The 15570-nt window shown below is 34.7% G+C and overlaps 1 protein-coding gene across 9 annotated transcripts in view; it reads right to left on the bottom strand.

Annotated features, from left to right (window-relative positions):
• LOC149572884 (organic cation/carnitine transporter 7-like) overlaps positions 1-13248 on the bottom strand; it is a 75421-nt gene extending 62173 nt beyond the window's left edge. Inside the window, exons 1-3 of one of the 9 annotated variants that reach the window (XM_089813985.1) lie at positions 12878-13214; positions 12475-12698; positions 3320-3543 (exon numbers count right to left, since the gene is read on the bottom strand). In XM_089813985.1, coding sequence (XP_089670111.1) covers positions 3320-3495 — 176 coding nt within the window. In that variant the 5' untranslated portion in view covers positions 3496-3543; positions 12475-12698; positions 12878-13214. Of the gene's footprint in view, positions 1-3319; positions 3610-12474; positions 12699-12877 lie in introns of those variants that run through there. The other 8 variants (XM_089813978.1, XM_089813982.1, XM_089813977.1 and 5 more) reach the window with 8 other exon arrangements.
• Between the last annotated feature and the right edge of the window lie 2322 nt (positions 13249-15570).

The following is a 15570-nucleotide window of genomic DNA, read 5'->3' as shown; positions in this document are numbered from 1 at the left end:
TTGGGATTCCTTCATTACTTCCTAAGACTGGAAGTAATCAAGGGAAGTATACATCAAATATTTTGAAGAGATTTAGAATGTGGAATTGCAAGTCTATGTCTTCTCCAATGGAGACTAATCTACATAAACTTAAAGAAGTAGCAGCAGAATCATCTTTCATAGATTCTACTCTCTACAGACAGATGATTGGGTCCCTTATGTACTTAATGCCTTAAGCCAGTTTGTGTGTGAGCCAAAGGAGATTCACCTAGTTGCAGTTAAACACATTATGAGATACTTACAAGGCACTCACAAACTTGACTCAAATATGAGAAGGTTGGCTTAAATTTACATGGATTCATTGACTCGGATTGGGGTGGAAGTGTTAATGACAGGAAAAGTACTTCAGGATGTTGTTTTAGTTTAGGATCGGCAATGATATCTTGGATATGCAAAAAGTAGTCTTCAATAGCTCAAAGCTCCACAGAAGCCAAATACATTGCAGCAGCAATGGCCTCTCGAGAAGCAATTCAACTAAGGAAGTTACTTGTGGGATTATTTGGGCAAGCCATGAATCCTACGATTATTCATTGTGATAATCAAAGTTCCATCAAGCTTTCGGTGAATCCAGTTTTTCATGACAAATCCAATCATATTGAAATTCCTTACCATTATGTAAGAGATATGGTAGACAGGAATTTTATAAAATTAGAATACATTTGCACTGCAGATCAGACAGCAGACATACTCACCAAACCTCTATCTAGAGTGAAGATAGACCACTTCAGGAGAAGACTTGGTATGGTTGAATTGTAATCAATTTGCATTATTTAAATTATTAATAAAATAATTTTATTTGTCAGGCTATTGATTGTTATGGGCTCTACCATTTGTATTCATTATTTAAGAGGTGACAATCTCTTGGATAATGAACATTTGTATAAAAGACATTATGAGAGATGACGATCTCTTAGATAATGTACAAAATGGTAGAGTTCTACTATAAGATTTAGATTGTGATGTAGACATTGCTATGTCTATAACTCACAATTTGGATAGGAAGAATTTTATTATTCTCCGGGGTTTATCTTGTATTTTGGTAGATCTTAAACTCAGGATCATGTTGTGATATAGGAATACCAGTATCTATGAGTCACAAATTGGATAAATGAATTATTCTTCAGATTTATCCTATACATTGCATTCTTTGCAATATTGTTATTACTAGCAGTGATTTGTCATATCACAAGTTTAGTAATATGACATTGTATCATGTGTTCTCTGATACCACATGCTAAGAAGATTCATATGGATATAGAGTATCAATTCTTGCTTCATCTTTATTGATGTTGCTAGATATGATATCTCTCAGTATGATTATCAAGTTAAGAGGGAGTGTTAATTTTGTAACTTGTAAACATACTGATCTGATAACAGATCGATCTGATCTAATATGGCATGATAAATATTGATCTAAGTCTTTGCATTGTTCTCTTAAAGATATCAGCGCCAATCCTTGTGTATTAGTTTCAAACTAACTTAAATTCCTTTGTTTTGGTTTGTGTTTAAACTTACTTAATTCATGGAAAGTCGCCGACTTCTAGAGGTTAGGCAAAATAGACTTTGGAAGAGACGTCCTTTCTAAGGACATGTTCCTTGATTTCTATATTTATAAAGGGTAAGGTTGAAGTCTAAGAGCACACAAAATACAAAATAGTCGGCTCCTTAGTCAAAACTGCCCATATACAATTTGCAGAAGAAAAGGCAGTTTTCAAAATTATATTTCTAATTCAATTCAAGACAATACTTTGAAGTTATTCACAGCAAGACTCAAGGTAATGAAGAACTTCAAATCTAATCTCTGATTCAGTCATAGAATTTGCAGAAACTTTACAATTTCCATTGTGATCTTTGGTCTTGTACCACATATTTGGCCCTAGAAACTACACCTTCGAGAAAATCACAAGCACAAAATAAAATTATGTGCACAATTGTGATTAAATAAAGCTTACATTAAACAAAAATAAGTAAATTGTAAAACTGTAAAACATTTGAAAATTCAAACAAGAGGACTAACCTCCCACTCAAGTCTGTAGGAATTTATTTATTTTTATCTTTGCAACATTTTCCCGTGTTCTAGAATTCTTGGTTTTTAGGTCACAACAAGACAAACACCAGTTTGGCATATGAGAACCCCCTCTGATAAGCTGGCAAGAAAATTACTTTAAGCTTTATTTCATACATTCTTATATTATTTAATGTATGTGCCCCTAGGTTTCCACCTCATGACCAAAATCAGGCATAGAGAGCTTGTCAATCCACATACACCCAAATAAACCAAGGATTATTATAGATAATGAACATCCATTATCCGTCCGGCATCTAAAAGGTATCTACAAACATTTTGGATGGTCCTCTAGTCACTCACTTGATATTGCTCTATTATCTTCATAAATATTGTTACCTTCCATGATTTACAATTTGAATCTTCCTTATCACCTCTAAGATCAAAACTGCAATCCAACCTATGGAAGATTTTATGTCTAAATTCACTTTCACCAAGAATCACAAGGATCTTTTCGTGATGGGGAATCTCATTCTAAACAAAGAATCTGTACAGGAAGAATAGGAGCCTACGGAAACTTAAAATTCTAGGGAGATTCAAACATTTTCATGCTTGTTGATGCAAATTATGTCTATTTCCTATTCTAATTTTATTATTGAAAGAGTTGGTAGAGATTCAAGAAAATGAAAAAATTATCACTTCTCTTAAGGTGGATAATTTGCTTTCAAACATTTCTGGCATGGCTCATCTTGTCAAGAAACTTTCCAGCTGATGCAATGTAACAAAATCTCACTAGCCAATAGGTTAGTCATCAGAAGCAGACAACTAAATCCATCAAACAAGAGTTCAACTGATATCATCCAGTTTTGCCTGGTCCTTTCTCATTATATTTTAATTTTGTACACCTTCACATTATTTCTGTTAATTCACATTATATGATAATCCATATACATCCTATATTCTCCTAGAACTATACTTCCATCAAAGCCATCCAATATGACTTAAGCAAGGTATAGTCTGTCTGTTGTTAGAAAAGAAAAATATGTGTAATCAAAGATATCAATCTGATTCAGAACACCATAAGCATGCAAAGCTGTCAGGTAGGTACGGAATTCACTTCAGTGTCTAAATTATTGCAATTTATGCTTTGGTAAATTATTTTAAAAATTCAGAAATTACATTCCAAGTAGCCAAAGGATTAGTTCAATATCCCTCTGTTTAATTTTCATCAAAAATAAGAAGAGAAATAGATTGACAACTTTGGAGGAAACATGCCTTCTTCCTTTTGTGTCTGAAAGTACACCCCACAAGTATGCTCCGACCATCATTCCTACAAATACAGTGCTTGTGATCAGGCTCTCTTGACGAGGAGACAATTCCCACTCAGAAGAAACTGCTGGTCCTATAAATGAAAGAAGCATCATCTCCATTGCTTCTGCCACCCAGCCCATTCCAGCATAAGCAAGAAGAAGCCCTTGGTATTTTCCAAATCCCACAATCTGTAGAGCATCATCCACAGTAAGCACTGGACTGTCAACTTCCATCTGTAAAACAACTGCACTGACCTGAATCATTAAGTTACCTTGTGCATTTAGATATAACAATATTGAATGCAGTCAGATTGCAAATTAATAGAAAAGATAAAGGGATACAGTTCAGAAAGAATCATAGACATCATATATGTTAATTAAAAAATTAGGATACTTTTAAAAGAGACACAACACAGCAGGATGGTATAAAAGACATTCAAATTCTATGGCAAACTGATGAAATTAACATCACAATCTATCTATATCCAAACTAGAAAGTAAACTCCAAGCAAATTCGCTCCTGCATGGCTCTTGGTGATACATATTGCCTTGTCAAATTTATTGCATTAGTCTAAGAGTTTGAGTACCCATATGTTTATGCAAATGATCAACATGCAAAATGTCTTTGAGCTCATCAGTAGTTTTTGATAAAACATGTTAAGGATTCTACCTCTTGGATGCCTACACACAACAGTAAATTGTGTTAAAAGTTAAAACCTGTACAACATTAAAAACACTGAATAGTCATGCCATGACAACAATGGGTCTCCATTGACATCTTGGGTCTGCTGCAATCTCTTGGAAATCTAAAAAACAATCAGTCCCAGCTGTCTCTTCTTCTGAAGCTGAATATATGGCAGCCTCTGAAGCAACTCAGGAAATCTTATGGCTTAGAAGGATTCTTGAAGACTGGCAAACACCACAGATTTCCTCAACCCCACTCCTCATTGACAATCAATCTGGTATCAAAATGGCTAAAAATCCAGTATTTCATGATCGCACCAAACACATCAACACAAAGTATCATTTGATTCGGCATCATGTAAAAGATGGCAGTATATACCTCAAATATTGTCCCACTGCAAATCAGCCAGCAGATATATTTACTAAGGCATTGGATAGAGAAAAGTTTGAGGAGTTTAGAGGAATGCTTGGTTTAACCCCTTCAGATTAAGGGGGGAATGTTAATAATTAATCTTCAGGATTCCTAAATACTCAATATTAGATTAGTTTTTCTTTAGTATTAGTTTATTTATTTATAGTTTGATATTAGTTCTGACAGTTTTGTATACCAGTTTATAACTGTTATTGTTATTGCCGTCTCCTTTATTAATTTGCTTTATTGTTCTTGAAGAGACAGTTCACAGGAAATAACAAATAGTTTCCAATTTCTACATATTTCTATTTTGTTTTCAATCTGGGCCAACAATCGGCACAATATAGAGGCAGGTAACTATCACAAACACTATCCAATAAGTGGCATTTGTTTTGGTCTTCTCAAGAGTTTGGAAAAATCTATGTTGTTCCTATTTTGTACTTGGTACAGGAGCCTGGTCATTGGGTTCTGTTTGTGTCGGTGAAAAGAATACTCTTGGTAATTCAATTAACAAATGTCTATGCAATAACAGGTGAGGGGCTTCCTAGTCAGCAATGGACAACAATAATACTATCCATTGAAAGCTAATCCAATCCAGATGAATGTGGGAGGCCCACTACAACTCAACTTCTATTATCACCAAGCCTGGTTGACAGAGGTAGTTCATATTTTGCATAGTTTTCTTATCTTTTTTCTATGAAATTGTTAGATTTAAATCATTATAAACTAAATCGAAGCCCCGCAAACAATTAAACATTTCCAACTTCATAAGTAGGTAAACTATTTGACCAAATGTCTGGATATTGTATCAATGAACTTTCAGTCAAAGAGTCCTAATTTAGGCAAGATTCATTTAGGGGATCTTCCAATTCTAGAAGGTTCACTAAATCATTATATAAAGGAGGGATCCCATAGGGGACATTACAATTGTATCAGAACATGCTCATGTAATGTCCCCTTTTAGCAAGTGCCAGGGGCATGGGTGTGTTAGCTCATCATTGTGACTCTCGTGAGCTAACAATCTTGATTTGAGGGTCTCTAGTAGTCGACTTACTATTTATAGTAAGTTAGTGTTGGCTAGTTTCCATTTTTGACATGGCACTTGGGCATGAAACTTGATCAATGTTGCTTCTGCATTTGAGTGGGTCACTTGATGAATTATGGGTTGTTGTCAGCTATGATTATAATTGACGTTATTTAATTAAGTTATACTTGATTAAATAACATTATAAGCCTAAATTGGAAGACGTTAATAATAAAGTACAATATGGCACTCATGAGCATTACTTTCAATTATTTCAAATTCAACTGTCCAACCAAAAGGCAGAAGTTGTGTTTTAAATGAAAAGTGACATCTACAAGCTACTAGTAGTCGGTGTAATTGAGAAGCTAAATGGTCAATTTTATAAATGTATCTTCAAGCCAAAATGAATTCATCCTATGCATTCACTTTTTATGAAATTGTTGTGTTAAGAGTCTGGCAAGGGTTTGAGCAAGGACGTTTAGCAAAGGTCAGAGTGATGATCAGTCATATCAGAATGAAGTGTCTCCAAACCTCAACACCTAGGCAATAATGCATGAGCCCAAGATCAATCATATCAAAAGACCAGCATAAACTTTGTTTGATTCCTTGAATCAAAGATGTCAAACTGTCAGTGATGATTAAATCATCCACATAAATGACCAAAAGGATAATGTCATTGTCAATACTCTTGATGTTCAAATTTGAGTCTGAAGAACTCCTCTAGAAGCCTTATCACTAAGGTACTTCTCACTTTTCATGTAAAATGCCATAGGGGCTTGCTTCAAGCCATAGAGAGCTTTCGCTAACCTAAGAACCTAATGTTCTTTACCAGCAACCTTGAAACCAAGAGGTTGTATCAAGTAGACCTCTTCTTGTTGGTCACCATACAAGAAAGCACTCTTGACATCTATCTAATGGACCTTCCAGCAAAACTAAGCTTCCATGGCTAGGGCTATTTTGATAGTGCTCATCTTTGTTGTAAGAGCAAAGGTCTCCTCATAATCAATGTCCTACCACTAAGAAAAGCCCTTTGCAACTAAACAAGCTTTGTACTTATCCAAAGTACCATAAAACTTGTATTTTATTTTGTAAACTCATTTGCAGTCAATGGGTTTCTTCCTTGATGGAAGATCAAAAAGGACCCAAGTGTGATTCTTTAGCAGGCTTTGGTGTTCTAATTGCATCGCATGTTCCCACTCTGGAATTTCATTAGCCTCAGAGTATGTATGAGATTCAAACACACTATGAATGTTGGCCATAAGAGCAAAATTAACTGACTATGTAGGTTTTCTCTTTTTCCGAGCAATTCTCCCATCGATGAGCTCATCATCTCGAAGATTAGCAAGTGTCTTAGGCCACCACTTAGGCCGGAGAGGAGAAGGACCAATATTAGCATTAGGAGATGCTCTATGATCAGGTTCCTCATCGGAAGAATCTGGATCAAACTCAAGTGAAGCATCTACAAATCTAGGTGATCCTACAAGAGAAGTTGATAGTGTTTGTATAGGAATCACTAGTAGAATTGGAGCTACAGGAGCTGTTGGAGCCCTCCCATCAGGTGGACCTGATGGAGGTCAAACTCCCAAATCATAAGCCTCCATAGGCTGATCTATGGGATCAAACACAGGAGAAATAGGCATGAATGGTCCTCGTTGTTCATTAAAGACTGAATCATGACTGTACAGGAGACGAGATGTCTCAATGTCGATCAAGTGGTAGGCCTTGTAAAGACTACTTTATCCAACAAGCATTAGTTTCTAACTCTAGACATCCAACTTGGTGTATGACGTATCAAGGATCCAAACGTAGGCAAGAGTGTCCACCATCAAGTGACTGATTTTGGGTTTGTGACCTAACTAGGCCTTTTCCGAAGTCTTACCTTTGACCACCACAGTCGATGAGTAGCTCAAAAGATAGATTGTAGTGTTAACTGCTTCTGCCAAAACTTCTTCAAAACATGTCGATGTTCAAGCATGGATCTGAACTTCTCAGTGATTGTTCTGTTTAGACACTCAGCTACACTGTTATGTTGTGGTGTGCGGGTGTGGTTAACTAGCACTTGATGTCATAAATATCACAGAAGCTAGAGAATTCAGTAGAACAAAATTCTCCCCCATTATTTGTCCTAAGAGCAATTATAGATTTTCCAAACTCTTTTTCGACTAGAGGTTTGAAAATCTGAAAAATTGTAAACACGTCTAATTTCTTTTTAAGAAAATATACCCACATCTTTCTAGTGAAATCATCAACAAACAACAGAAAATACCTAGACCCAAGAATAGTAGTCATACAACCACACATATTGGCATGAACAAGTTGAAGTACCTGAGAAGCGCGCCATGAATTGCCAATGAGAGAGGGTGATGTCGTTTCCCAGCGTGACATGCATCACAAACTCCAAGTTGAGTTTGAATCTTTGGTAAACCGAGGACAAGCTCTTCCCAAGCAAGCTGAGAGAGATAATATACATTTAAGCGTCAATACCGTTGATGCTAAAGTGAGTTGACAAAAGACCGTCGAGAAGCCATAGCTAAGTCTTGAGAATCACCAAAATAAACAAGTTTGAAAAGACCGTGATACTCAAGGCCAACTACAACAACAGACTGAGTATCCCTATTAGTAATGGTGCACAGATGTGAACTGAAGGTGATATCCAACAGTGGAGAGTGTCTCAACATCTGACTAACTAACAGCAAATTAAGTTCCATCCCTATAACATAGTTCACATCAACGAAAATAAGATTCCTCCCAGCAAATCGAATCTAAATGTTGCCTTTGTCAACAACAATGTACTCTTTCCCTCCACCAAAACTAATTGAATATGAGAAAGGCTGGTAGTCAGTAAACCAGTCTCTGCAGTGGGGAAATGACAAGAGGCACCTGAATCAATGTACCAGGCACAACTTCACGTGATCTGTAGGTCTTTTATGAAGGCGTAAATGGTAGATTAAGTATGCTCACTGTACTCTACGTTTTCGCTTTGGGCTGTAAACCAGATTGGTTATCTCGGGCAGCTAAGCGTTTCCGACATTCAACCTTCATGTGACCATACTTCCAACCATTGAACTTATGATTTCCCTCAAGTAGAATATTAGTTACAGATGCCATAGCACATGTTTTAGTGAAAAAGCACGAAAATATATGAAGGCATGCACTTTGAGACAAAATTTCAAAAGACCCAAAAAAATGAAGAGGTACTCAAACGAGAGCTCGAAAAAAACTTTATTGTTTGATTTTGGAAGCACTGGCTCGAAAATTGAAGTATGAAAATCAAGGCACCTAGAAAAAGTGAATGGCAACCCAATTGAGCTCTCAAAAAACCCACCAAGAATCTATTAAAAAAAATTGATCTTGTACAAAAAATAGGGTTGTAAAAAAAAGGCATGGGCTGAAAAAAGCTTCAAAAATGGCACAGATTTTGCAAGAAAATATTGCAATTGTTGGGCACGGATTAACAACAGAGATTGGTAAAAAAACCCTAGACGCCTGCAAAATAGCAAAACACGGCCATGTAGAGGGTCGAAAATCAGAAAATAAACAGCTACGTTTTTAAAAAACAGGTTTAGCAAACACTCACCCAAAAGATTAGAGATCATGGGCCAGCAATGCAGAGAATGATGCCCAAAAAAAACCTATTCAGGTTTTTCAAATCACAGCCCCAAAAAGGATGCACAGAAAATAATTTGTTTTTCAAAAAAATAGGAAAATTTTCATTCGATTTTTTTTCAAAAAACATGAAAGATTTTTTGAGTATTTTCTCTAATACCATATTGCAAAGTAATTGGTAAAATACTTCCTTGCTATTAACAGCAATCAATAGATCAATAAATACAAATGAATAAACGATGTTTCCTTAGGAAACAATCGTAAAGAATAGGAATTTTCTATTATAGCTAACAGCTAACTAACAACTAACTAAATATTAGAAACATTCTAATATTTACAATAGATTGCATATAGATAACCATTAAATAATAATAGACAATAATAGAAACTATCTATTATCGTAATAAGTTGTCCCTATTAAAAGGGAGTCTCTGTAGAGAGAAAATCTCAGCCATTCTTATATGATGGAAACGCATTCTTGTCTCGGAGAAGTCTAAAGTGGAAGCCTTCATTCCACCCTTTGCGAGTAGGTATAGTGGACCACCCTCCGCAAGTAGGCATGGTGGAAAAGTATTCTTCACTAGGAGAAGTCTGAGGTGAAAACCTTTGTTCCACCCTCTGCGAGTAGGCATGGTGGAAGTGAATTCTTCTCTGAAAGTCGTGTGTGACTCCATTTGTGCGCTTATGAAGTAACTAAGATGAATTATGTTATGCTGAGATAATATGTTTCATGCGAATTTCATTGACATCTTTGGTTGTAGCTATATGTGCTTGTCATACTAAAGATCTCTCTCTTGCTAAGAGGGAGTGTTGAAGATTGTAGCTGTGATAGAGATCTTTATCTTTGCTCTTATAAAATAAAAATATGTTTTTATGACTGTTATCATCACCTTCAACTGAAAGACATTTGTGAGAATATTTAAGTTAATATTATAGAAAAGGACATGTGCCATATGTCATGTGAAGAGGCCTGCATATGGAAATATGAAGTGTTGAATATTTGGAAATATGAAAGGTCTTGTATTTGAAATTTGAAGAGACCTTCGTGTGTAATATGAAGAGTCCAATTTCAATCTATTTATGTGATTGCTCAGTGTATTGTGAGCAATCAGGTGAATGCCTTGAACTGGAACATTTTTCTTTATCAAAAAAAGAGATATTTTGCTGATGTGGCTGGGTTTTTCCCTTCAAGTAGAAGGGTTTTCCCAAGATAAATGTATTAAGTCTTTTGTATTGTTTATCTCTTTACTGTTGTTTTATCTTTATTTCTGGGCAAAAACTTAACATAACGAAGAACAATCAGTTACCTCCTTAACACTTATAAGTGATTACGAGATGATAACAATAAAATCAGATTATCTCCATCTTCTTTCAAATCGAGATCATCTCCTTGATCTTGCAAAGATTTATTCAGAGGCATTCAGAAAGAAGAAATAAGTAGACACCCTTACCTCTGAGCTATTGAACAACCATGTAGATGAGCTTTGTCAAAATTTGATTTTGTCACATTCTCCTTGAGCTCAATCAGAAAACCCACCTTCTATGTTTGTCAAAATTTGATTTTGTCACATTCTCCTTAAGCTCAATCAGAGAACCCACCTTCTATGGAATCATCAACTAAGATGCAACATTCAGATATAACAAATGTGGGGGACCAACAGGCAACATGAGTATCTCATGAACTTTAGGAATGTTCTGATTGCAGCCATGAGATTGTTGCCTTAGCTAGTGTGATAAGTGAGTGATGCTAATTGTAACTCAGCTAGGGAGGAAACTTCATATCTCATAAGTAGTAATGATGGGAAAACATATCAAGAGTTTGTATTCTTGAAAGAGGGGGAGAAGGATTCACAAGGGCATGCAGCCTGCAGCCATGAGGAAACATTGACAGGGAATGCATTTAATTTTCAGCAAATTAAACCTCTTGGAGTAGCTGTTGAGGGAGTGCTCTCAACGAGGAAGTTGCACAAGATTAGCTTGTTTTGATGTCATAGATAAATACATTGAATTCCTAATCTGGATTGTTCATTTTGATGAGGGGCAAAATGGGCCTAGGGATGGAGTTTCGGCATCAAACCTGAAACCAGTTAGACAAGCATTTGGAGTGATAAAAACAGATTAGCTGCAATTGCTTTTAGCTATATAGAGCATTTGCAAGGAGAAAGGTACAAAAGATTACTTCAAGGGCAGAAAAGATTGAACAAATTAATGATGGAGTATATGATGTTGGAAATAATGAAATAACTAAGGGTGGTAATGGTTCCATTATCACTAAGGATAAGCATGATGATGACACAAGGGTAGAGTAGGATGAGAACAGTTCATCTGCACTTAGTAGGTAGATTGTGCATGATATTGCATTTCACTGTAATTACATTGTGAGATATTCAGCCCACCTACTGATGACTTGATGCTCCGAATGTCACATGAAACTGGGGTGGATGATTAGTATGAGGTGTCTTTTTTGTGGCATTTGCTTCTCCAGTATGGTCACCATTTTGGGATACAGGTTATAGAGGTCTTATTGTGGCAATTGGGTGTTCCATTTGTAATCAGTTTAGAACAACAACATATTACAGATAGTGTGAAAGGTGGATAGCATTTCTTCTTGTGGGATCCAGGTGGAGCATTCCCGTTGGTAATTATGTTTCAAGGAGTTGGTTTGAGGAGTTGGAGAAATTCGTTTTATCCATTTTCTGACAGAGGTTGGTATAATGATGACCTCCCATCATCATTTGACATTAGAGGAACTTGTGGCTTCAGCTGGAGTGAGGTTCTCAGTTGGATAGAGGATGTTTTCGATTCTGATAACCGCACATCACAGGTTGACCTAACTAAGTATGCATGTGGGATGATTTGGGATCTGAGAACTCACATAATTGGTGCCCTGCTTTTTGTGGACCATAATAAGCTGCTCCACAACTCACGAACATGGTGATGTTTAATCAGAGTAGTGCAGCAGATTGGTGAAGCAGTGTTCCCGGGGTTGATATGGGATCCAGGTGATTTTCTGGGTCAATTTTCTTCATAGTAGGATGTTAGGGTTCCATATATATGTTCCAAAGGGCTCGGGAAATACAAAATGAATTTTTTGAAATTTAATAAAAAAATGCCAAACATATATTACATATTAATGCAATCAGATTTCCACAATCCATATATTACATAGGCTACAAAAATTTGAGGAAGAAATATTCTTGGAGCAATTGTAACTTATTAAAAGCGGAAAAACCAAACAACCATAAAGAATAGTAGATTATTTTCTATTAACATTAAACCAGAACATGGGAAATGTGTAATCAACATCTCTGAGAGCAACAACCTCTAAGGACTACTGTCATAGAGATGGAGAATCTTGAACCATCAAATGACCTGTAGCGTAAGGAATGTTCACCTGAAGTCGATCTTGTCCAGCTGCATGTTATGTATACTCATAAAAAACCAGGTTCGTCATTATTAATTTGCATAAACATATCCACAGTTCTGCAGTATCTCCCACCAACCCAGAATTTGACTTGGAAGCCATATTTGGTTCATCCTCCTGAAACGAAGACCGTCTTCCAAACCATGCGAAAGCCTCCATCTCAGTGACCCAGAAAGCATAATGCAGGCCCTAGCCTAATAGAGGGCTTAAGTTTTCTTTAACCTTACGTTTAAGGTATAAAATGTAAGAAAGACAGTACTTCACTATTAACACAAACACTTCAAGTAAAAAGATTACAGTTTTACGAAAATTCAAAACTGGGATGTCAATTATCTATACTTTGAATATCATTCGACCATGACGGACAGCTTACCGCCAAAAGTATTGACCAGCTTCCCGAGAGATTGAATTTGTAACAACAGGGTTACATATGATTATTTCACCTCAGGAAAGGTGGCTGCGGTTGTTAATGGCTTCAACCTTGAAAAAGCCTTCTGTTTCTGTCTAGGTATTTGTAGAACTCGACAGAGCTCTGCGTGCGATTGCAGAAAATAATTATAAAATATTTCTTACATGACGGTGGCCTGAATGAAATTATATGTTGTTGCTGTTCAATTTAAGATTCGCTGGCAAAGAGCCCACGCACATGTGCGCGCAGTAGATGGATGGATCCGTGTTACTGAATGCTTGAATGAAAGAAAGATTTGAACGGGACTTCTTAAAATATTATGCATTTTATAGAATAGGATGCTAGAATAATGAATTTTGATTTAAGTTTGCCCTTTTCTGTTTTAAAAAAACACAAGTGTTCTAGGAAGTAGATAATGCAAATTTTTTAAGAAAGATTAAATTAGGATAATGTATTTTTATATTAGAAAAATGTATTTTTATATTAGAAAAATGTATTTTTATCATAGGTAGTAAGTATGCTTGTAAAAAGATTGTATGTAGAAATTTAAGTGATTGATATGAACCTATCTTTTAGATTTAATTTATAGTATTGAATAAATTTCATAATGTTAAGTTATTGGATATAAATTTGTTTCATTGATTTAATTATTATGTTAACAATATAATGGGAAAATATTTTTAATTTGAATATACTTAATTATATTATTATCATTATATGAATATTAAAATGATTGTTAATGTCTTCTAAAAAATGTTTCATAAATACTAATTCTAAATAAGAAGTCAAAATTATTAGCAATATGATATATTTTACATTCATTTTGTGACATAAATAAGATACAAATATAAGTAAAAATAGACCTGCCTAGAAGAAAAAGATGATCATCATGTCTACCAATTCAATACTAAAAGAAACCATTTGGTAGCATCCTAGATTTCACTTTGGTCGTCTCAAATTTACTCATGATGAAATGGAATTGAAAAAATCTACACGTTTAAAAAGAAAAGGTTATTGTTGTAAAAATTATAAAAATTATATACATATATAGAAAAGTTATAATTTTAAATTTTTTATTAAAAATATTCAATCTATAAAATGTGTTTATTGCACATTATATTTATTTAAAAGATAATATAGAAATAGTATCATGAGCTGAAGTGTGTAATAATATTTTAATAAATTGTTAAAAGAATAATATATATATGAAAAATCAACGTTATGTAAACTCTTGAAAGTAAATCTTTAGAATTATTTACTTTGTATTTGAATAACATAGAGTTAAAGTTAGAGATGACCCTGCCATGTGATGGTATCATCACAAGCCTCGCTTGTACGAGGTCAAGTGTTCAAATCTAACGGGGTGTTTGTTGATTTACGACGTGGATGTGGAAAGTGCCTTTAGTATTGTTATTTTATGCATCCATCCGTCAAACATGATTTTTACATCTTACAAATGCTTTAAAAAGAAATGTCGCTCAGAAGGAGGGCGGAAGGAATATTCTTCCTATATTAGCCATTACCGAAAAGATTTATTTTCATCATTTTCTCATGTATGCAGGCTTGACCCGCAAAGCTGGAGAACTGGGGATTTTGAGTGTAAAGGCGTAAGGCATCCATTGTAAAGATGGCTGGGAGAATGAAGCGGTGGGATCAGAATCTATTCTGGTGCATTGTGTGCGCTTCAAAATGCTTCTACTAAAGTATTGGAAGGTTGTAGATGGTTGTAGATGTGACAAAAAAGTTGGGATTTTTAGCTCTTTATTTTGGACAATTTTAGAACATTCCATAAACTGATTTTTTCCTAATTTTTGTTTCAATTTTTTTTTTTACCACTAGCTAAATTGTAACTAACCAAACAAAAATTAGAAATTATTTTTTAGAAATTAATTTAAAAATAAAATGATTTCTAAACTTTAGAAATTCACTAAGAACAATTGAAAAATTTAATTGTAACCACCACTAGGAACATTAGTTCTCTGATAAAATATTGTTCAGTGAACTAAAATAATCTACTAGAGTACCGATCTTGTTAATGAATATTATCTTTTTGGATTAAATCAATGAAGTGTAACAAGGCTTATTCTAGACTAGCATATCTTATTGTGGAGAAAAATTAGTTCTCTTTAAGTATATTGTTGCATCCTTTCCATGTAATGTGGCATTTATTTTGACCAATAGTGTTGAAGAATTTTTCAAATATATATGTATGTGCTATAATTATAAATTTGTGCATATTATAAATTTCTTTTAAAAAAACTAGTTAACTAGGTAATTATTGGCTCTGAGTGCAAAGAGTAAGTAGAAAAATTGAATATAATTTAATTGACAAAAAATTAAAAAAACGTTTAGAACGACAATAAAATTTAGCTTATTATCATTTATCAAAAATCTTGTATGGATGAATTAAATGTCTTTGTGGTGAAAATACACAATAACGTCATCTACTTGGCTCAAATTTGAGGATAAAGGCTTGTGACTCCCAAAATCAAATTTTTGTAAGGATGCGGGAGCATTCGACTAATATAAGTGTGTAGGTTAAAGGATTTTTTTAGATGGGAAAGGTATAATATTTTTTGTTTAAGATTTATAACAAAATGTCATTGAAAATCTAATACCAAAGAGAAGTGTTAGGTTGTGATGTCTCATTTTAACAC

Source organism: Cupressus sempervirens, chromosome 2 (genome assembly GCF_028749045.1).
Source record: "Cupressus sempervirens isolate cs-2001-9-10 chromosome 2, ASM2874904v1, whole genome shotgun sequence".
NCBI lineage: Eukaryota > Viridiplantae > Streptophyta > Pinopsida > Cupressales > Cupressaceae > Cupressus > Cupressus sempervirens.
The sequence above is the reverse complement of the archived record's forward strand: the minus strand, read 5'-3'. Positions and strand labels throughout refer to the sequence as shown.